This window comes from Callorhinus ursinus, unplaced genomic scaffold, assembly GCF_003265705.2.
Source record: "Callorhinus ursinus isolate GAN/ISIS: 27379988/994484 unplaced genomic scaffold, GSC_fseal_2.0 scaffold10, whole genome shotgun sequence".
In the NCBI taxonomy this organism is placed as follows: domain Eukaryota; kingdom Metazoa; phylum Chordata; class Mammalia; order Carnivora; family Otariidae; genus Callorhinus; species Callorhinus ursinus.
In genome coordinates, this window is record NW_027397072.1 from 19,527,126 (window position 1) to 19,551,864 (window position 24,739).

The window sequence follows — 24,739 nt, forward strand, 5'->3', positions numbered from 1 at the left end:
ATTCAAGTAACATTAGTCTCTATATGAGTCTGCTATCTGTTACTGCTCAATGGACAAACTGGAATCTCTTTTGAGAGTGCAATACTTAAAAATTTCCCTGGACTACAACCTGAAGTACTAATAACTGTGCTTCACACATACCTAACAAAAGTGTCAATTCGCTCAAATAAGAAGCAATGCTACATGTGTAGGAGAAATGAGAGAGAATTAACATTGATAAAAATCATACTCTTCTCCCCAAAAAAAAAACAAAGAAAAAAAAGGAGTAATTTCTACAAAGAGGTACCAAACTATGCTGGCAGATAGAGAGTTCAATGGATTTTATAAGCTAAATATTTAGTACAAACAATATTGCAAAAGTTAACCTGAAAAATAATTGAATACCTTTTGAGTGATAATTTCATATATCAGTCTAAGAATAATATTAAGACCCAAACAAACCAGAATAATATATCTAAATAACTAAAAACTAATTATTAAAAAATTCTCAAATAAAGGAACTATATCTCAAAATAAAGGAACTATATCATATGTCCACTGACAAATGAATGGATAAAAAAGATGTGGTGTGTATATATATATATAAAATGGAATACTACTCAGTCATCAAATAAAATGAAATCTTGCCATTTGCAACGACGTGGACAGAACTAGAGGGTATTATGCTAAGCGAAATAAGTCAATCAGAGAAAGACAATTATCATATGATCTCACTCAAATGTGGAATTTAATAAACAGAACAGAGGATCATAGGCGAAGGGAGGGAAAAATAAAACAAGATGAAATCAAGAGAGGGAGACAAACCATAAGAGACCCTTAATCATAGGAAACAAACTGAGGGCTGCTGGAGGGAAGCAGGTTTGGGGATGGGGTAACTGGGTGATGGACACTGGGGAGGGCACGTGATATAATGAGCACTGGGTATTATACAAGACTGATAAATCACTGAACTCTGCCTCTGAAACTAGTAATACACTGTATGTTAATTAACTGAATTTAAATTTTAAAAAAATTTAAAAATGAACTATCATAATCTCTCAAATGGGAAGATACGATTTTTTTGACTTTCTAAAGGTGACATCTGTCAGTTAAATAAATAAATAAATAAAAAATTTTTTAAATATTTGGGAAAAAGATACATATCCTCAGTTATGAAAATCAGAGATAAGAAAAGTACAATTCATGGCAGAGTACCTGGCTCATGCATAATAAAATATTTGTTCCCCTCCCTATTTGACAAACTTAGGATATCAAGTAATCCATGTCATATTTCATGAGAATCTATCCCTGAAAAATAAAATCTCCAAAAAGTATAATTTATAGAAACAGCAAAATGCATTGATTATTTTTTACTATATATAATATTTTTAATGTTAGTATAATTAATTGAACAATTTTCTGGTACAGACTACATGCCAAATAAGATATTAGGAATTGGGAAAATTAAGATAGTTAAAACTCATTACCTTCTCTTCAAAGTTCAGACCTTACTTTGGTTAGCATATAAACCTAAAGTTTCCCTGTAAATGGATGACTTTTTTTTTTTTTAAGATTTTATTTATTTATTTGAGAGAGAAAGAGACAGAGAGCATGAGAGGGAGGAGGGTCAGAGGGAGCCCGATGCAGGACTGGATCCTGGGACTCCAGGATCATGACCTGAGCCGAAGGCAGTCACTTAACCAACTGAGCCACCCAGGCACCCCCCATGGATGACTTTTTAAAGGCAGTATTCTATTTTTATCTCAGGCCCAATCTTAAAGCTAGAATTCAAGACCTTATACAACCAGGTTCTAATTTACTCCCTTATTAATGATTTACACTCCATTAATACAGTACACTGAAGAGTGCCCTGCCAGTACCAACGAAATATATTTGATAAGTTGAATCCAGAGGGACATTATAAGCAACTCAGTTAAGAGTGCAGGCTAAAGGGGCACCTGGGTGGCTCAGTTGGTTAAGCTGCTGCCTTCAGCCTAGGTCATGATCCCAGGGTCCTGGGATCGAGCCCCGCATCAGGCTCCTCACTCGGCGGGGAGCCTGCTTCTCCCTCTCCTCCCCACTCTTGCTCTCTCGTTATTTCTCTCTCTCTCTCAAATAAATAAAATCTTTAAATTAAAAAAAAAAAGAGTGCAGGCTAAAGAGCCAGGTGTCCTGGGTTTGAGTAAGCCCTAGAACTTACTGAATGACCCCAAATAAGTGAATACTTCCTACGTCTCCCAGTCTCTTCCTTTACAGTATAAAAGTACCTGCCCCACTGGACTGTTATGAGAATTAATAAGTGACAATTTATTTAATGGTTTTATAATAAAATAAATGTAAGCCATTGTTATTATAGTCAACTTTTCTAAAGATAGTAACACTTTTCCATTAAGATAGTCAGAATGTCCCAAGAGGTAACAAATAGAACTAATATTCATTCTTTCTTTTGACAAACATTCACTAGGCAACTACCATATGCTACGCAACATGCCAGGCCTGGAATATAACCTAGTGAGTGAAATAGATATATTTTCTATATTCATGGCAAATATAAAAGAATAACACATAAATAACCTTATAAGGAAACTCAGAATTTATTTATGCCTGTACTTGTTTCATTTTAACAATATGAAAAAGTACTTTATAGTACCTTCTTTCTTGTCACTCTGGCTAATTTCAGCATGAGGAAACACTTTTTGCAAGACTGCTAGGATGTTGTTGAAGCTTCTTTCCAGCAGTGGTTTTATGATGGGGGATAGTGCATGTCCCGAAGACATGACAGCACGCTGGGAAGCAGGCACAATATTCTGCATTGCATGGTAAAAATCTTGGGCATTGAGCACTATTGAGGAAACATCTAGCTGCAGTTTATGACTACTAGCATAGATCTGGGGGTAACGCCTCCGCAGGGCAATGAGGGCAGCTTCAGTGCACAGGGCCTTGATATCAGCTCCACAATACCCTAATGCACAAAAGGAAAAGAATAACAAAGGTAAGTTCATTCTCCCAGTATCAACTATAGTTTGCAAGTATATACATCTTTATCTAAGGAAATAATTAATACTAAATCAATAATTATGTGCAATTTTATCAGCCAAAACGGACCATTTAAGTCACCTAATAAAATTATTTCCTCAGTAAGACTAAAAAAGACTAAAAATTTTAATTAACAAAACATGAACCAGTGATATCAAAACAAACCAAGTATTTTGTGCCAAAATCACTGATTATAATGTACAACTTTCTTCAGGAAAGGTTTTTAAAGAATAAGTTTCATCTCAATCCTTCATCAATATTCCCAACAATTAGTTTAGTCCTCATGACATTACACTTACCTATAAACTTTTCTAATATTACTAATTACCAAACACATATAAGGAAGGAGTACAAAGTAGAACATACAGAGAAATTTCAAGAACAGAGCTATTCTCCTACCAACTTTGGATGCAAACCACAGCAAGTGTATATCTAGTTACCCCAAAAATAATACTTTAAGGTTGTCACCATCTCTGGTAGTTTCAAAGGTATTGAAGGGAATAAGAATCCATTAATTTTCCACATTAACTTCCTTTTAATATATACGTTTAGCTTAAAATAACTGATAATCTAGTTCTAAGGGCTATACCAACACAGGGTATTATCCATTACCCATACTTAACTGATTATGTAGTTAATAGATCAAGCCCCTGCTTTTAAGTCATTTCACTCATTTAAGCAACACATACAAAAACACACAAACTGTTAGGTTTCAACCACAAAAAGGAAGAAAAACTCAAATCAGCCATGTTGTTTTTTATGTCAGCAATTAAACTTGCATTTGGCCACCTTTATCAGTTATGCCAGCAGAGGGAACTACTCAAACTAGTTTTAAAACTTGAGACCCTAAGCTCTTCAAAGAATGGCATCAAGTTTATCTTTTTATACTTAGCAATGACCCTGTGGAACATGTAAATAATGAAACAAAATGGTGATTAGGAAAACTATGAGCAGAAAATAAATAGCCCCAGACTAACCTACAGAAAAAGAACATTAAGGGACAAAACTATATAAATCAAACTGCAAGTGACCCACACACCTATAATGAACTATATCTCTATTATTAGTAGGGCATATGATCCTGCTAATCAAGTCCTACAGTAACAGATAAATCTTCCTTACTCTGCTCCCTTTTTCCCATAGCATGTACCACTTTTATCATTTACCTGTTAATGTTTATTGTCTACCTTCCCCAACTAGAATGTGAGCTTTGTGAGGGTATGTGTATTCATCAGTTTTGTTCACTAATATATCTCATATACTGAAAATAATGCCTGGCCTGGCATTCAGTAGATATCCAATAAATGTCTGGCCTGGCATTCAGTAGATATCCAATAAATATTTCCTGAATGAAAGAAGAAAAGAGTAACTCCAAGGTTATAGTTTGGGGATGTATAACTGTGAAGTTTCCATGTACTACCACAAAAAGTGGAAGAATTATATTTACTGGGCTTTTCTTTTTTTTTTTAAGAACTCTAAATTTTTTTATTATTAAGCCAACATACTGTGAATAAAAATTTCAATGAAAATTATGGAAAAACAGAAAAATATTACATTCTTAAAGAAATATTTATTCAGAATTAAGGGAAAGCTTAGTATAACCTGTGAAAATCTAATTTAGAAAATTATAAGCAGATGAAGCACTAACACTGTCCCATGACAGCAATCAATCTCCCAAACAATTCTCAGAATAACCAAATTTACCATTAGCCTTTCATTTTTTATTCTATTTCTCAATGAATAAGCCTGAAAAAAAGTATCTTTTCCTATGCTATACATATCCTAGTTATACTAGTTCAAGTAACTGTAAAATACCAGCTCAGTTATAAACAGTTAATGAAATAATCCATTTCAGAGGAAGTAAAAAATAAACTACCATCTTCAAAAAATATAAACAACTGCATTTCTTTTTCTTCTTTGAAAGCATATACAGTACAGTTGATGAACATACCATATGATCCTATTTCTAAGAGCAAAAAGTCTCAACTTTTTTTAAAAGCTCAGAAACAGTGCAAAACAAAAAAAAAGCCACTAAAAGATATTTTATGTAATAGATGATACTTGTAACATTTATGTTCCACATAACGTTAGTAACATACATAATAGCAATGTACTGTTCATTTTTGCTTAATCTACTAAGGATAATTTAAAAGTGTAACAATTGGATTATCATAATCAATAGACTATAAAAGAGAGGATTTATCTTCATTACATTTGCCTGTGAATGAGAATACTGGTTTATATCTGTAGTTTTTAATCCTGACCACTGATCTGAATAAACGATGAAACTGAAACAAAAACAGATTCCCAACACTTAGTGAATCAGAATCTCTGGAGATTTAATATCATAAATGTGTATTCTGAGAAAGCTTTACAAGTGATTCTGATATACAAAACAAAAAACTGAGAACTACTGGATTAATAATATGCCTCCTTTACCAGACTCTAAAACAAAATTAAAGTTATTACATGATAATCGTGGCTAAAGAGATTATATTTAAGATCACGTGTCCTCGTTTAGGCCTCTTGTCTTGTCATAATTAAAAGCATATTTTTTCACTCTCCAAAGGGTCCTGATTTAGAAAAATAGATATAGATAATATGATCATTCCATATTTATGGAAATTACAGCCTTTTGAAAGTTAAAAGTTGATGTTAAAGAAAATATCAACATCCCTTTCATAAGAATTCCATAATCACATTAATTCTACCATTACAATTCTAATACTCTGATGAACACAAATATCTAGATACCAAAGAAAAGCATTTTTTTGGAAAAATGAAACAAGATGAAACCAGAGAGGGAGACAAACCATAAGACTCTTACTCTTAGGAAAAAAACTGAGGGTTGCTGGAGGGGAGGGAGGTGGGGGAATGGGGTGGCTGGGTGATGGACATTGGGGAAGGTATGTGTTGTGGTGAGCACTGGGTGTTGTGTAAGACTGATGAATCACAGACCTGTACCCCAAAACAAATAATACATTATATGTTAATTTAAAAAAAAAAAAAAGAAAGAAAAGCATTCTTTTTTTTTTTAAGGTAAACTCTACACCAAATGTGGGGCTTGAACTCACAACCCTGAGATCAAGAGTCACATGCTCTACTAAGCCAGCAAGATACCCCAAGAAAAAGCATTCTTAAATACCACCACTAAAATGGAAATTTGTCTGAAAAACTGAAAATACAAAAAGGTTATAGACAAGTGTAATACTAAAATTTTATGAAGTTACTGTTTAAGTAAAACATCAAACATAATGAAGGCCCACAAGATAGACTCCTCGTTGATACACTTCCAATGTTTTGGCCTTCTTAAGTGAAAATGAATAGAGGAATATGATTAGATTTGAGATCCTCATAACCGTAAGCTCCTGCTATTTGTGTATGTGATCTAGACACTGAAATTATGTGAGGACTACTTTTAAAAAATCACCCCTATTAAGCATCCAAAACCCTCCATGTACTTGGGAATTTATTTCAAGGTAAAAGTTACCAAATCCATAACCTCTAACAAGAGGTCAGCTGTCTTTGCAGTTTTTTATCAAGACAACATATTCTTTTTGTTAGGCATAAATTTCACTGAACTGAACCCATACATGTTAAAATATGTTTGGGATACAGAAAGTGATACGTTCATAATGAATTTCAAATGTATTACTATTTCATTCCTGTTTGAAGACTTGCATCTGACTTTTTGTTTTAATGTGAAACTGGCTTCTTATCTCACTCTCCAGGAAGAAAATGGCATAGATATAAGCAGATTTCTAAAATACCACCACCACCCCCAAAAGGCAAGAGAAGTTTTTTAGTCCTATAAGAAATTATGTCTTTAAAATGTTTAAACTTAAGAAACTGACTAAAAGCTAAAAAAAATCATTTGGAATAATGAGAAGTTGTGGCTTTTGGAAATGAAAAAGGAAACTAAGATTCTTATATTTAGGATAAAGAATTAGAGTGTAACATTTCAGATGGTAGATAGGGTAATAGCAAGTAATTTTAAAATACCTATTGTTTGGGGAATTTCCAAAGTTATCTGAAGTCTTCCGCTTATTTCAGTTAAGGATCATTCTGTGACAGAGTCACAGAAAAATCTACAAAGATTTCCCAGTCTGATCGGTACTCTAATAAAATAATATCATAAAAGTAGGAAATAAAAGGGGTCAAATTTCAAAAAGCGAAAAGACTGGATTTTGTACCAAATACCACCCTCTCCCGTAAAGCAGCACAAGGCTTTGCAAAGGTCAAGCCAAATTTACATGAAATGGGTTTGGCGCATGCTCTCTTATACCAGGCAAAGCTTAAACTGGAGTAGTGCTGGAGAGATTTACGTTTTCTCCTCACCAGAAGATGTCGAGGTCTTTGTGGCTCAAAAGCTGAGGGATGCTGCTTCGGAGATGGAGGTCCCTGTGGATGAAGAGGATAATTCGGATGTAGCTAACTGAATGGACCGATGTTCTATTTAAGCTTTAATATCTGATGGTGGGTCCCAATGATTTTTTTTAACTAAGTTGTTCTTTCTGGTTTTGGTAACTTTAAAGTTTTCCCAAGTAGACTGTTAATTGTTAGTGAACTTATTTTGGGGATTTTTTCATAATGCTTAAAAAGTACATGGAGAATGATTTTTTAATTTTTTTGAGAGAATAAGAGGAAAATAGACAAAAGACAGAAAAAGAATGAAGGAGAAATACCAGAGTGTATACTCAGTTGCTTAATACTGTAATCATTCTTATTTTAGACCTAATTAGAGCTAAAACCCTGAATTCCAAAACCCTTGAATTCCATCTCCTATATATGATCATGTATGCACATAAAATACTCTCACTACATCCTTTTAGGACAGTAGTATTCATTCACTCTGTAAGGAGGATCTTCCAGTCTGTGAATAATTTAATATTCAATTGGAAAGTCTTATATTTTGGGAAATACTAGCAGATGCCAGTAAGTATTTTCTTTGAAGACTCCTCTCACTCAACTTCTTTCTAGACCACAGGCATGAAGATGAGCCCATCAGGTAATCTGCAAAGTAAAAGACTACAGTCCTGCCTTCAACATGGACCTCTATCTCTCAAGGTTAAGCTTATTTTTCTTAGTAAAATTACTGAGAGGGAACAATTCCCAAAAGGACACACAGCAGTAATATTATGGAAATCCAGCACTCAATGAAAGGAATATTACTACTAGCATTGTTAATAATCAAACACCTAATGGCAGCTAAAATGGTAATTTAAAAGTGTTCAAGTGAAATGTTCAAAATAATTCTTACATTTAAAGGCAGAGCCAGTCATCTACTGCACAGAGACATAACTATACTCATTTACATTCCAAACATAAGGAGAGACTGAGAAGAACAAACAATAGCAATCAAAGAATTCAAATAATAGCACTCACCAACACATTTCTCAGCCAATTCACCTAAAAAAGCATCTGACAATTTTGGATTCCAGTCCCTGGTATGGATTTGTAAAATGTGTTTTCTTGCCTAAGAAGAAAAGTACAAATAAGTAAAATACCAACAACCTCCCCAATGTATAAGCTGGAGCAAATTTATGCACTCACCATACCCCAAAAAACCAACTGTTTATTTTAAAAGAAATTTAAACACCATGGCATCCACATCAACTCTAATTCCCACATACAGTAATATGTAGGAGAGATCATATCTCTGTCTCACAAACTAAGATGTTTAATATTCTGAGAGGTGAAAGAATTGACTAGTGGAACACATGACTAAGTGACTGATCTTGACTGATCTAGGACTAGATTCAAAACTGTTTCACTGTTCTACCACATCAGATCTATTTTACCATCTAAATACATATGAAAAAGAAACTTTAATGTGTTATAACATTTGTAACTTTTATTAATGTAATTAACATATAGTATTATAATAGTTTGAGATGTACAATATAATGATTCAACAATTCCATACATTACTCAGTGCTAACTTCTATTTTTTTTTTTTAAGTAGGTTCTATACCTAACATGGGGCTTGAACTCACGACCCTGAGATCAAGAGTTGCATGCTCTACCGACTGAGCCAGTCAGGCACCCCAATTAGTGCTAATTTTTAAACAAAGTATAGATTTAGATTTCATAAAACTTTTGGTTCTATCATATGCATGAGTTATTACGACTGACAATGAGCTAAACAAGTAATTAATATAAAACTTGGAAAAAGTTTTAAGTTGAAAAAGTTTTCAATGAAATAAATATAATGCATATTATCTTGTAAGTTAATTGATGCCTTGGCATTTAATAAATAACAAGGTAACATTTCAGTAAATATTGATTTAATTCATTTTAAAAAATCAAATGTTTGAGCAATTCTACCTTGATTTTTTTTTTTTTCAAAATAGCATTCTCTACCTTAAATCTGACTGTATGGCACAATCAAAATTTTAACAGCTTGGTTTCAAATTAAATGAAATTTCTTCTTCTTTCACAGTCAAAAAGAAACTGAAGTAGTAAGAATCCATAATCAGCTGACATTACCATCATGAAGAGTCATATCAGACTTTTATTTTCACTTTGGCTTTCTTTCAAGGGAAAAACACTTTGTAAAACTTGAATGCACTCGTACCGTCAACACTGCTACTTGAGCTTTGTAAGACTATGAAAAAGAGGGGAGCCTGGGTGGCTCAGCTGAGCATCCAGCTCTTGATTTTGGCTCAAGTCATCTCTGGGTCCTAGGATCAAGCTTCACATGGGGCTCCACACTCAACAGGGAGTGTGCTTGAGGATTCTTTCTTTCTCTCCTCTTCCTCTTGCCCCTACCCCCCATCACATGTGCTTCCTCGCACTCTCTCTCTCTAAAATAAATAGATCTTAAAAAAAAAAAAGTATGAAAAAGCAAATTATACCCAAGATGATAATCTTAATAGCTTGATGAGGAATTCGGGGTCCAGGACCAAAACGAAAAGAACTTCAAAGTCATCGAGATAAACCTTGCTCCAAAAGTTGATAAAATCTGGTAACAATAGCTATCGTTCTAATACCAAGTTCTAAGTTAGGTGTTCAGCTACCAAAAATAAAGCAATGATGTGACACTTATTTTCTTCCAACTTGAAGTACCGGCCTGAATAGATACTAAAAAAGTATAAAATCAAGGTCAAAAAAAATATATCATCCAAGAGCTTGTATTCTCTAGAAGATGACAGTAAGAATCTATCTGACCTCATTAGCAGCACAGGCACCACTTGTAGAAGACCCTTACAGAATTAGAAACACACCAAAAAAAATTCAGGTTGGAAGATGTCTCAAAAAAATCTATTCTGATCCCGTCATTTTACAAAATTTAAGTAAAGGTTTAGAGGAATGAAATTAATTACTTAAGGTCAAAAGTTATTGTCAGGTCTCTAACACATTTAGTGCCTTACCCTTTCTCTATATAATCAATCAGAGTCTCCCTTCTTTATTGTAAAAACAAGAAAAAGAAAATTACTTAAATCAGAAATGCTTCATTATACATTTTATATGGCATACAAAATAGTAAGTTATATTGCTTCCCCTAAAAGAAAGTAGCTTCCTGGGTGCCTGGGTGGCTCAGTCAGTTAAGCGTCTGCCTTCAGTTCGGGTCATGATTCCAGGGTCCTGGGATTGAACCCAGCATCAGGCTACCCACTCAGTGAGGAGTCTGTTTCTCCCTCTCCTTCTGCCTGCTGCTCCCCCTACTTGTGCTCATTCCCTCTCTCTGTCAAATAAATAAATAAAATTTAAAAAAAAAAAGTAGCTTCCTCTACTACTAAGAGTCGGAGACAAATTCAAGTTCCTCATTTTTCAGGATTCATAAATACATAACACATAATAATTTTAAGTGTTGATGATAATAAAGGAAAAGAAACAAAAGAAATTAAAAAGCATCACTGCCTCAAGAAGGTATTTTTTGTGCTAATAAGAGTTAACAAAATTACTAAAATTTGGAAGAATCAAGGCTTGCTTTTTTTCCTATACTTTCATTTGGTCAAACAGCAGGAGTCATGATATTCCACTGCCCAAACTACAGGACTAATATGAGACACTGACTTTATCACTTTAAATTAACTTCCCAAACGGATCCTTATCATTGCCTTTAATCCTTCCCTAGATCATTCATTAGGTCTATCTCCTAGCAGACTAGTTTAGTTTCTCTGTCTTCACACTCAGCTTCTCATTCAGACCTTGCTTCCTAAATCACTGAGAAAACTGAAGCAGTCAAAAGAAAATTCCAGAGACACTCCACACTAAATTTGTACACCTGTAGGCATTTGTACCCATAATATTCTGTCTTCTCCCTAGTATCACAAACTATCCAATTCCTATCTATACATTATCTATACATTGTACATTATTTTGCATTAAGATACTCTTATACATTGTTAGGATACTAGGATGCCCTAGTATCACAAACTATCCAATTCCTATCTTAAAAGTCATTCTCACCACTCATTTGGTAAATACTATGGCCCCTCTTGCCTATTAAGGACACATGGTGATAATTCTTCGTTCTCAATTTCATCACCAAAATTTCCTTCTCTATTGGCTATTTGTCCCAGCTTAAAAATAACATACTTTCTCTTGCCTCCAAATCACTCAACATCTATCACCTCAATTCTTTGCTTCCTTTTGCAACAAAACTCTTTGAAAAACTTAATTTCATTCTCTGTCTCCAATTCCTCTCCTCCTGTTCTCTCTTAAACTAACCATACTACAGTCAAGCATTTTTGCACCCACCACTAAGTCGACTTGCTCCCATCCCATCTCCCATGCTAAAAACAATGGCCAATTTTCTCATCTGACTTAATTTAGCAACATACGACAAAAGTCACACCATCTTCATGATAGACTTTCTTCACTTGGCTTCCAGAGTCCACTCTCATACTTTTACCTTACTAACTGATCCTTAGGATAGAGGATTTGATAATCTCATTTAGTCTTATAATCTCATGACTTTAAATATTATCTAAGGAGAAAAAAAAATAGTCCAAGCCTGTTCCATAGACACAGACCAAGAAAAATGACCTTAGGTTTAAGCCGCAAAGTACAGTTTTCTTGAAATGTAGAAAGTTAAAATTCAACATGGAAAACTATGTCAAGATTCGTGCTGTACAATGTAGTAAGCCACTAGCCACATAATGCTATTTTATTTAAATTTTTAAAGAAAATTCAAAATTCAGTTCCTCAGTCACACTAGTGACATTTCAAGAGCTCAACAGCCACATGTGGTTAGTGGCTACCATACTGGACATTCTCAGTGCACAATACAAATAAAGAAATTTCCATCATTACAGAAAATTCGACTGGACAGTGCTGTTCTAGACCTTGTTTATTGTTAATCTCTGATTTGTGTGGGCTGCACCTGAATTGTGAGGACTATAACTGGCATACATGACTGAGGGCCACATGACTAGAAGACAACTGGTTAATCGAGATAATGGCTTTCCTATACCAAAATGAACACAGGCTGTGTTTCTTAGAACTAAACACATTATCCACGTACACTAGAACCTAAAAGATGTGCTTGGACTGTACGATGTCCCAAACAAGACAGCTGATGCTTCCCCATGCTGAAATAGACTCCTCCCACTTCAGCCTTGTCTTCTACAACTAAGCACACCTCTATGCATTGATACAGTCCTGAAAGCTACACTTGGGTATTGAAAATGATGCTGTATATGCTAGGTTTTCTATCCCAGGTAAATTCAGTACCAAATTAAAGCCTCTAAGTTAGACAGTCAATCCAAAACTGAGAAAACTACTAGTGGCTGCGCAGACTGATTTCCAGCTGAAGTATGAACTGCTCTACATAGCAGCACCATTGCCTTCATCTCCCTGTACTCTTGTACACTGTCCTAATCACAACCTTTTACATCTAAGTATGTAAACCAGGCATTTTACATGGAGATCTAAAGTCAAAGCCATATGACAATTACAAATGTGTATGTGTGTATATTATATACCCATAAATAGTACCTTCTGTCTTTAGGTTATATTTGTATGTTATAAATGTTTTAATTTTGTTTATTTGAAATGTTAAATTACATGGGAAACATTGTCAAACAAAGTATCTTCTCTATATACATCTCCCCCTTTCAAACTTGAGTTTCCAGTGAAGAGATAGTCAATGATTAAACTGCTCAAACCAATAACAACAATAAAGATGTTAAGCAGAATTAGGGGAAAACACTGTATAAAATATTAAATAACATTTTACACAATGACTGTAGATTGCCCTGTTTTAATTATACATTCTTAAAAATATACTATAATGAATAACTTTTGCTGCTTTTAATTAATTATGATATCATGGTCGTTTCTATGAAAATTTGCACATTAGGTTCTTATTCATAAACTAATACTCTAAAAACATTATTTTTATTGGAACACAGCTCCTTTGGCTAACTAGAGACATATAACCTGTCATCCAAGATAATTACTACAATCTGGGAACTAAAGAAAAGAAGAAGTAAGCATCAGTGACCTAATCAAGGGTTTTCCTCTTCCTAAAAGTCATAAATGTTCCAATAGCTGTTAAGAGAAAAAGACTAAATTATTCAAGCATTTCTTTTTAGAATTACTAAGCTATCCCATAAGCACAAAATATTTTTAAATGAAAATTCATAAAATACCACTCTCAAAGTGCATATATGCTTCATAACTGAATCACAAATAAATCTTCATACATAAAAACAGAAATTTTTACCTTTTGATCAGGCAGGTTGAAAAGGAATTCTCTGTCAAAACGACCCGGTCTCCTAAGAGCAGGATCTATAGAATCAAGTCTGTTTGTAGCACCAATAACAACAATTTCCCCCCTATTATCTAATCCATCCATAAGAGCAAGGAGGGTTGACACTATAGAGCTGTAACAAAAGTTTCAGACAAAATTATAAATTAAAAAAAGGAAAGAAAAAATTGTAAAAACTGCTGCTTATACTAAACTTTATCAGTCTTAAATGCTAATAAAATTATGGCATGAATAAATCTTAATGCAAAATAATGTACAGAAATCACTCTTGAAAGTATTCAAACAATACATTAATAGACACCTAAAGCACAGAAACAACAACCAAAGAGATAAGGACTTCATCAAAATTAATAATTTTGTGCTATCAAGAAAAACGAAAAGGCACCTAAAGAATAAGAGAAAATATTTGCAAATTATATAACTGATAAGGGTCTAGAGTCCAGAATATGCAAAGAACAATTACAATTCAACAATATAAAGAAAATTAACCCAACTTAAAAACAGTCAGATTTAAATAGACATTTCGCCATAGAACCTATACAAAGGGTCCAACATCAGGGATATACAATCAAAACCAAATGAGGTACCACTTTAAAGGTTTTCTTTTTAGAGATTTTATTTATTTATTTATTTGACAGAGATAGAATACATGCAGGGGGAGCAGCAGGGAGAAGGAGAAGCAGGCTCCCGCTGAGCAGAGAGCCCAATGTGGGGCTCAATTCCAGGACCCTGGAATCATGACCCAAGCAGAAGGCAAACGCTCAACTGACTGAACCACCCAGGTGCCCCAAGGTACCACTTTAAACCCACTAGGATGATAATAATCAAAAAGACAAATAATAAGTATTGGCAAGGATGTAGAGAAATGGGAACATTCACACACTGTTTAATGGGAATGTAAAATGGTATACCTCTTTTAGTTCCGTCAACTATTAAACATAAAGTTACCATATGATCCAGCAATGTCCATAAAAGACTTGTACACAAATGTTCATAGCAGCTTTATTCACAATAGCCAAGAAGTGGAAGCAATGCAAATGTCCAACAACTGATGAATGGATAAATCAATGAAATATAATTTGTCAATAAAAACAAATGAAGTACTGATAGATGCTATATTATGGATGAACCTTGAAAACACTAGGCTAATTGAAAAAAGCCAGTCAGAAAAGTCCCCATACTGTATGATTCCATTTATATGAAATATCCAATAGGCAAGTCTATAGAAACACAATGTTTTTTAGGGCTTGTCTAGGGTTTGGGGGAACTGAGGAGGAGGTTGGAGAGTGATGGGTAAAGGTTAAAAGGTTTCTTTCTTTCTGGGGAGAGGGAAATGTTCTATAATTCATTATGGTGATGGTTACACAACTCTGGAAATAAACTGAAAGCCACTGAACAGTTTAAATGACTGAACTGTATGATATATGAATACTATCTCAATAAAACTCTTTTAAAAAAAGAAATATAGGGGTGCCTGGCTGGCTCAGTCAGTAGAGTATGTGACTCTTGATCTCTGGGTTGTGAGTTTGAGCCCCACATTGGGTGTAGAAATTACTAAAAATTAATTAATTAATTATAATGTTTTTTAAAAAAGAACTATAAAAGTCTGTTTTAATAGACAGCAATCTTGGGGGGGGCTTTATGTCTGGCAATTTATATGATGTCTAGAGTTCCTACAGAATTACAGTTGCATTACTGTTATACTTTTGGATGATTTCTTTAGAATGGCTACTATTTTACTAGCCAATAAGATCCAGCAGTACATTAAAAGGATTATTCACCACGACCAACTAGGATTTATCCCTGGGTTGCAAGTTTGGTTCAACATCCACAAACCAATCAACGTGATACAATACATTAACAAAGAAAGAACAAGAATCATATGATCCTCTCAACAGATGCAGAAAAAGCACTTGACAAAGTAAAGCATCCTTTCTTGATCAAAACTCTTCAGAGTATAGGGATAGAGGGTACATACCTCAATATTGTAAAAATCATCTATGAAAAAACTACAGCGAATATCATTCTCAATGGGGAAAAACTGAGAGCTTTCCCCCTGAGGTCAGGAATGCGGCAGGGATGTCCACTATCACCACTGCTATTCAACATAGTATTAGAAGTCCTAGTCACAGCAATCAGACAACAACAAAAAAAATAAAAGGCATCCGAATCAGCAAAGAAGAAGTCAAACTCTCACTGTTTGCAGATGATATGATACTTTATGTGGAAAACCCAAAAGACTCCACCCCAAAACTGCTAGAAGTCATACAGGAATTCAGGAAAGTGGCAGGATATAAAAATCAATGCACAGAAATCAGTGGCAATCCTATACACCAACAAGACAGAAGAAAGAGAAATTAAGGAGTCGATCCCATTTACAATTGCACCCAAAACCATAAGATACCTAGGAGTAAATCTAACCAAAGAGGCAAAGGATCTATACTCAGAAAACTATAAAATACTCATGAAAGAAACTGAGGAAGACACAAAGAAATGGAAAAATGTTCCATGCTCACGGATTGGAAGAACAAATATTGTGAAGATGTCAATGCTACCTAGAGCAATCTACACATTCAATGCAATCCCCATTAAAATACCATCAATTTTTTTTCAAAGAAATGGAACAAATAATCCTAAAATTTGTATGGAGCCAGAAAAGACCCCAAATACTGGAATATTGAAAAAGGAAAAGGAATATTGAAAAAGAAAAGCAAAGCTGGTGGCAACACAATTCCAGACTTCCAGCTCTATTACAAAGCTGTCATCATCAAGACAGTATGGTACTGGCACAAAAACAGACACATAGAGCAATGGAACAGAATCGAGAGCCCAGAAATGGACCCTCAACTCTATGGTCAACTCATGTTCGACAAAGCAGGAAAGAATGTCCAATGGAAAAAAGACAGTGTCCTCAACAAATGGTGTTAGGAAAACTGGACAGCCACATGCAGAAGAATGAAACTGGACCATTTCCTTACACCACACACAAAAATAGACTCAAAATGGTTGAAAGACCTAAATGTGAGACAGGAGTCCATCAAAATCCTAAAGAACACAGGCAGCAACCTCTTCGACCTCAGCCACAGCAACTTCTTCCTAGAAACATTGCCAAAGGCAAGGGAAGCAAAGAAAAAATGAACTATTGGGACCTCATCAAGATAAAAAAGCTTTTGCACAGCAAAAGAAACAGTCAACAAAACCAGGAGACAACTGACAGAATGGGAGAAGATATTTGCAAATGACATATCAGATAAAGGGCTAGTATCCAAATTCTATAAAGAACTTATCAAACTCAACACCCAAAGAACAAATAATCCAATCAAGAAATGGGCAGAAGACATGAACAGACATTTTTCCAAAGAAGACATCCAAATGGCCAACAGACACATGAAAAAGTGCCCGACATCACTCGGCATCAGGGAAATCCAAATCAAAACCTCAATGAGATACCACCTCACACCAGTCAGAATGGCGAAAATTAACAAGTCAGGAAACGATAGATGTTGGCGGGGATGCGGAGAAAGGGGAACCCTCCTACACTGTTGGTGGGAATGCAAGCTGGTGCAACCACTCTGGAAAACAGTATGGAGGTTCCTCAAAAAGTTGAAAATAGAGCTACCCTATGATCCAGCAATTGCACTATTGGGTATTTACCCCAAAGATACAAATGTAGGGATCCAAAGGGGTATATGCAACCCGATGTTTATAGCAGCAATGTCCACAATAGCCAAACTGTGGAAAGAGCCAAGATGTCCATCAACAGATGAATGGATAAAGAAGATGTGGTATATATACACAATGGACTATTATGCGGCCATCAAAAGGAATGAGATCTTGCCATTTGCAACGACGTGGATGGAAATGGAGGGTATTATACTGAGCGAAATAAGTCAATCAGAGAAAGACATGTATCATATGACCTCACTGATATAAGAAATTCTTAATCTCGGGACACAAATTGAGGGTTGCTGGAGTGGTGGGGGTGGGAGGGATGGGGTGGCTGGGTGATAGACATTGGGGAGGGTATGTGCTATGGTGAGCACTGTGAATTGTGCAAGACTGTTGAATCATAGATCTGTACCTCTGAAACAAATAATGCAATATATGTTAAGAAAAAAAAAAAGAAGATAGCAGAAGGGGAAGAATGAAGTGGGGGAAATCAGAGGGGGAGACGAACCATGAGAGACGATGGACTCTGAAAAACAAACTGAGGGTTCTAGAGGGGAGGGGGCTGGGAGAATGGGTTAGCCTGGTGATGGGTATTAAAGAGGGCATGTTCTGCGTGGAGCACTGGGTGCTATGCACAAACAATGAATCATGGAACACTACATCAAAAACTAATGATGTAATGTATGGTGATTAACATAACAACAAAAAATTTAAGAAAAAGAATGGCTACTATTTTAACTAAGTTCAATTCAAAATCATTTTGTGCATATTTTAGTTTTTGAAACTGACTTAAACATTTCTGAATAAAAATGTTGCATGTCTAATTATAACAAAAACCATAGTTCTAGTAATAAAGGTCTTCCTAGTGTTCTCACTTCTACCCCTTTATTCTTAGTGCTAATACCTGCCTGAAGTAACTTTTCCAATATGCTCAATAAGTTAAAGAAATCATTCTCACTCCCAAATAAACTGTTCTAAATATTTCTCAAAACTATAAATGAAACCAAAATGCTAGAGACCCAGTGTACATGTATAGTGAGGATTTGTTGCTTGTTCTTTCTAATTAAATAAGTGAAAATTAACGATCTAAGTGTCTCACTTCAAATATCAAGGGTACAAAATAAGCATCCTTAAGTGTAAGTTCATATTTAACCTCAAATTTTTCCTTAGTACATTCCAATCACAGATAGGTATTTCAAGTGTTTGTTAAGATTTATCAGCATTTTGGGGGCACCTGGGTGGCTCAGTTAAGCATCTAACTCTTGATTTCAGCTCAGGTCATAATCTCAGGGTCATGAAATCAAGCCCCAAGTCAGGCTCTGCACTTAGCAGGGAGTTTGCGTGAGATTCTCTCTCTTCCTGTCCATCTGCTCCCCCCACCCTCTCATATAAATAAATACATCTTTAAAAAATATATTTATCAGCATTTTTAAGTGTTCTCTACAAGGGTTTTCAAAAACAAAGTCTCAACCATGGCCAGAAACAGAATTACAACCTAGCTTAGATTCTACCAAAAGCTGCCTTCTTTAGAAAAATCAAATGACCAGTCCCTGGATCAAAATCCGTTAGTAAACTTACTACATTCAAAATAAAGTCCAAACTACTTAATAATATATTCGAGGCCTACTTGCCTACCCTAACCCTTTCTCCTACATATCTTCTAAAAGCATCTGTACTACCTTTAAATATGGATCTAAATAAAATCAACTGGAATTGTTCTGTATGGTGTGAAGAAGGATCCAGTTTTATTTTTTCACTGGACACCCAATTCTCCCAGCATTATTTATTTAAAAGGTCATCCTTTCCCAACAGTACTGCATTGCTTCTTTTATTATAAATCAAGCATCCATATATGTGTAGATTTATATGTGGCTCTGGACTCTGTTCCATTTGTCGATTAGTCTAGTCCTCCACAACATCAAATTATCTTAACCTTAAGAGGCCTTAAAAATCAGTACAGCAAATACTCCCACCTTGTCTTCACTATTCTTATTCCTTTTTATTTCCATATAAATTAGTCATTTTGTCAAATCCCACCCCAAAAAGCTTGAACAGGATTATACTGAATCTATTGATAAATATGGAAGAACAAACAACTTACAAATATCCAGCCTCTCAACGCATGTACACGGTATTTCTCTCCATTTATTTAATCTTTCTTTAATGTTTCTGAATCAAGTTTTATTCTTTTCTCCAAAGATGTACAAGGAACTTAATTTACTCCTAGTATCTTCTTTTCTAAATGAGTTTTTAAATAGTAACTTTACATTTTTATGCAGAAAATTGGTACACAGAAAGGCAAAATTCTCTATAATGATTGGTTTAACCCTGCTAGATGCTCATTACTACATCCAAAAAGTTATCTAGAGACTGCTATGGAATTTCTACATACATAATTATATCATCTATAAATAATAACAGTATTGTTTATTCCTCTCCATTACACACACCTTATATTGTTTTGTCTTACCAGACTACACTGACTGGGATCTATGCACAGCGTTGATCACAAGTGTTCATAGACATGCTTATAATTGTCATACTAAAGTTTTCATCTTTCAACATTGTTTGTAATAGGTTTTTACAGATACCTATATTCCTCATTCTCTGAGTGACCTTATCAAAACCAAATATTAAAAGGGGAACCCTCCTACACTGTTGGTGGGAATGCAAGCTGGTGCAGCCACTCTGGAGAACAGTATGGAGGTTCCTCAAAATGTTGAAAATAAAAAAAAAAATAAAAAAATAAAAAAAAATGTTGAAAATACAGCTACCCTTAGACCCAGCAATTGCACTACTGGGTATTTACCCCAAAGATTCAAAGGTAGTGATCTGAAGGGGCAAGTGCACCCCAATGTTTATAGTAGCAATGTCCACAATAGACAAACTATGGAAAGAGCCTAAATGTCCATCAGCAGATGAATGGATAAACAAGATGTGGTGGATATATATACAAGGGAATATTATGCAGCCATCAAAAAAGTGAAATCTTGCCATTTGCAACGACGTGAACGGAACTAGAGGGTATTATGCTAAGTGAAATAAGTCAATGAGAGAAAGACAATTATCATATGATCTCGCTGATATGTGGAATTTGAGAAACAAGGCAAAGGATCATGGGGGAAGACAGGAAAAAATGAAACAGGACAAAACCAGAGAGAGAGACAAACCATAAGAGATTAAAACTCAGGAAACAAACTGAGGGTTGCTTGAGTGGAGGGGAGCGGGAGGGATGGGGTGGTCATGGACACTGGGGAGGATATGTGCTATGGTGAGTGCTGTGAATTGTGTAAGACTGATGAATCACAGACCTGTACCCCTGAAACAAACAATACATTATATGTTAATTTTAAAAAAGTTGTAATAAAAAAATATTAAATTTCATCCAACATTTCTTCCACATCTATTGAGATGATTATATGATTTACCATTAACATAGTAATATGATAAATTTACCTTAATTGATTTCTCTCATATTAATCAAACCTTGTATATGTGAAATACAATCAATTTGGTCATGATGTTATTATCCTTTTTATATCTTCCTGGAAACCACATGTTACTAGTTTGTTTAGGAATTTTATATCCACATTCACAACTGAAACTGGATTCCAATTAACTTCGTCATACCATTCTGAACAAGTTTTTTCTTCTTAAGCCTTTCGAAGATAAACTTGACATACAATACACAACATATTTAAAGTATACAATGGAGTAAGTTTTGAAGTATGTATACACCTGTGAAACTACCATCACTATCAAAATAAGTAACATATCCAACACGCTCTTCCTCACGTCCCTTTGTAATCCATCCCTACTGCTCCTCCTTCACCTCTTCCAATCCCCAGGCAACTGCTGATCTATGTTCTCTCACTACAGATTAGCTTGCGTTCTCTAAAATTTTATATGTATGGGATCACACAGTAAGTACTTTTTTTTCTGGATTCTTTCATTCAGCATAATTATTCTGAGATTCACTGCACTGTTGGTTTACTAACAGCCTGTTCCTTTTTATGGTTAAGCAATATTCCATTGTATGGGTATACCACAATTTGTTTATTGATTCACATGTTGATGGCCCTTTGGATTGCTCCCAATTTGGGACTATTACCAAAAAAGCTATGATGATTCATATAAAAGTCATGGTTTTTTCTTAAAAGTTTTCTACAATAACCTCTTAAGTTCAGGTCTTTATCCTCCTAACCTTTAACATTTAAAGAATCTGATACATCACATTTTGCATTCCGAATACCACTTATCAATGCCTTCTTTTTCTCACGACCAATCATGCCAAAGATTTGTTAATTTTATTACTTTTTTTTTCAAAGAAGCAACTTTATGATTTCTTGATATCTATGTATCTTTCCCTGCAGTTCATATATTGTTTGCAATTTTTTGTTTACTAGTAACACAGAATTAAAATTATAAGGTTTTGGGCGCCTGGGTGGCTCAGTTGGTTAAGCGACTGCCTTCGGCTCAGGTCATGATCCTGGAGTCCCGGGATCCAGTCCCGCATCGGGCTCCCTGCTCAGCAGGGTGTCTGCTTCTCCCTTGGACCCTCCCCCATCTCATGCTCTCTCTCTCTATCTCATTCTCTCTCTCAAATAAATAAATAAAATCTTTAAAAAATAAAAATAAAAATAAAAATAAAATTATAAGGTTTTTTTTAAGATTTTATTTATTTGACAGAGAGAGACACAGCGAGAGAGGGAACACAAGTAGAGGGAGTGGGAGAGGGAGAAGCAGGCTTCCTGCTGAGCAGGGAGCCCAATGCGGGGCTCGATCTCAGGACCCCGGGATCATGATCTGAGCAAAAGGCAGACAATTCATGACTGAGCCACCTAGGTGCCCAAAATTAAAATAGTTCTTAACATCAAATAAAATTCTCTGCTTATATCTTTTTGTAATTTGTTTCATGAACTTTGTATAAGACTAAGCCTTGGAAATTAGTTATGATTTAAGCCAGGATATACAATCAAATTTTATAAATCCTGTGTATGTTTGGAAACAGTGTTCATCCTGTACTTATCTTATGTAAGTATACCCACTAGATAATAAAATAATCTAAATAAAACAATCTATCAGGCATTAACTTATTTTTTGTTCATTTGGTCTTTTAATTACTGAGAGGCATATAATCTCTCTCCACATGATTATCAATTTGACTTTGCAGTTTTGTCACTTTTTGTTTTATACAATTTGAAACACAGTCATCAGGGAATTACAAAATCTAAATTATTACAGCTTCTAATAAATTGAAGCTTTTATGGGGTGCCTGGGTGGCTCAGTGGGTTAAGCATCTGCCTTTGGCTCAGGTCATGATCCCAGGGTCCTGGATCAAGCCCTGCATGGGGCTCCCTGCTAGTGGAGAGTCTGCTTCTCACTCTGCCCCTCCCCCTGCTCGTGTGTTCTCTCTCTCTAATAAATAAAACCCTTAAAAAAATTGAAGATTTTAGCATAAGTTGGTCTTCTATATAATAATGCTTTCTGCCTCACAGTCTATCTTGTCTAATACTAACACAGCAGTATTCTGTTAGTATTTACTTGGCATACTTTCATGCCATTTTATGAATGACTATTATGGACATTTTACTTTTTTTTTAAGATTTTATTTATTTGACAGAGAGAGAGAGACAGTGAGAGAGGGAACACAAGCAGGGGGAGTGGGAGAGGGAGAAGCAGGCTTCCCACGGAGCAGGGAGCCCGATGTGGGGCTCGATCCCAGGACCCTGGGATCATGACCTGAGCCGAAGGCAGACGCTTAACGACTGAGCCACCCAGGCGCCCCTATTATGGACATTTCATATGAACAAAATAGTATGGGGCACCTGAATGGCTCAGTCAATTAAGCATCTGACCTTTAATTTTGGCTCCTGATCTCAGGGCCATGAGATTGAGCCCCATGTCTGCTTGGGATTCTCTTTCCCTCTCCTTTTGCCCCCCTCCCCAGTTCATGCACTCATTCTAAATAAATAAATAAAATCTTTTTAAAATAAATAAATAATAAGATAAATAAAATAAAATAGTATAACATGTATGAATTACTTCACTCAGCATTAAGTCTTTGAGGTTCATCCATGTTACATGTACCTGTACAAGGTAAACCCATGTAGCATGTGTCAGAATTTCATTCCTTTTTAAGGCTCAATTGTATGGCTAGAATACATTCTGTTTATCCATTCAGCAGTTGATGGACATATGGATTATTTCTATGTTTTGGCTATTATGAATAACACTGCTATGAATATTTGTAACTAAGGTTTTGCATGTCTTTTTCCCACCATTTTACTTGGAATCTTTCTATATCCTTGTATGTAGTGAGTCTCTTATAAACAAAGTGCCATCATATTTTATTTTTCCCAGTCTGATAATCTTTGTCTGTTAAAAAGAACATTTAGGGGGAGCCTGGGTAGCTCAGTTAAGCCTCTGACTCAGTTTCGGCTCAGTCATCTGATGGGTGGTGGGATGGAGCCCCGCGTAGGGCTCTGCTGTAAGATTCTCTCCCTCAGCCCCTCCCCCCACATACTCACTCACTCTCTCTCTCTCTCTCTCTCTCTCTCTCTCTCTAAAATAAATAAATAAATATTTAAATCTTTTTTTAAAAAAAAAAAGAACATTTGGTCTGGGGCATCTGGGTGGCTCAGTCGGTTAAACGGCAGACTCTTGATTTCGGCTCAGGTCATGATCTCGGCTCTGGTCATGATCTCAAGGTCCTGGGATCAAGCCCCGAGTTGGGCTCCATGCTCAGCAGGGAGTCTGCTTGAGGATTCTCTCTCTCCTTCCTCTCCCTTGGCCACCCCCACTCACATGCGTTCTCTCTCTCTTTAAAATAAATAAATCTTTTAAAAAAGCAAAAAAAGAACATTTAGTCCCTTTAACATTTCATGTCATTTTTTATGTATTTGGGTTTAAATCTACAATTATATTTGTAATGCTTCTCCCACTGGTTCTATGATTCTGCTCCTCTTCTTGACTGCATTTCAATTTTTTTTAATTATTCTATTCCTCCCCCCAACCACCAACTAACATTTTAGAAATTACAATATATTTTTGTTAGTAATTATTCTAAAAATTAAAACCTGCATACTTGGTACTCAAAGGTTCCCTTTCCATGTTTGGATGGATGAAAACCCTGCCAGATAACCCCTTGCTCTGCTTCAGAAAGTAACTATAAGGGGTGCCTGGGTGGCTCAGTCGTTAAGCGTCTGCCTTCAGCTCAGGTCATGATCCCTGAGCCCCACATTGGGCTCCCTGCTCCACGGGAAGCCTGCTTCTCCCTCTCCCACTCCCCCTGCTTGTGTTCCCTCTCTCTTGCTGTGTCTCTCCCTGTCAAAT

General features: G+C 35.4%; 1 protein-coding gene across 4 annotated transcripts in view; it reads right to left on the reverse strand.

Moving 5' to 3' along the window:
- Positions 1–24,739, reverse strand: part of ATAD2B (ATPase family AAA domain containing 2B) — a 161,507-nt gene that overhangs the window by 72,426 nt on the left and 64,342 nt on the right. For all 4 annotated transcript variants that reach the window (XM_025867806.2, XM_025867805.2, XM_025867804.2 and 1 more), the window contains exons 14-16: positions 13,691–13,850; positions 8,401–8,491; positions 2,630–2,941 (exon numbers count right to left, since the gene is read on the reverse strand). In XM_025867806.2, coding sequence (XP_025723591.1) covers positions 2,630–2,941; positions 8,401–8,491; positions 13,691–13,850 — 563 coding nt within the window. The remainder of the gene's footprint in view (positions 1–2,629; positions 2,942–8,400; positions 8,492–13,690; positions 13,851–24,739) is intronic.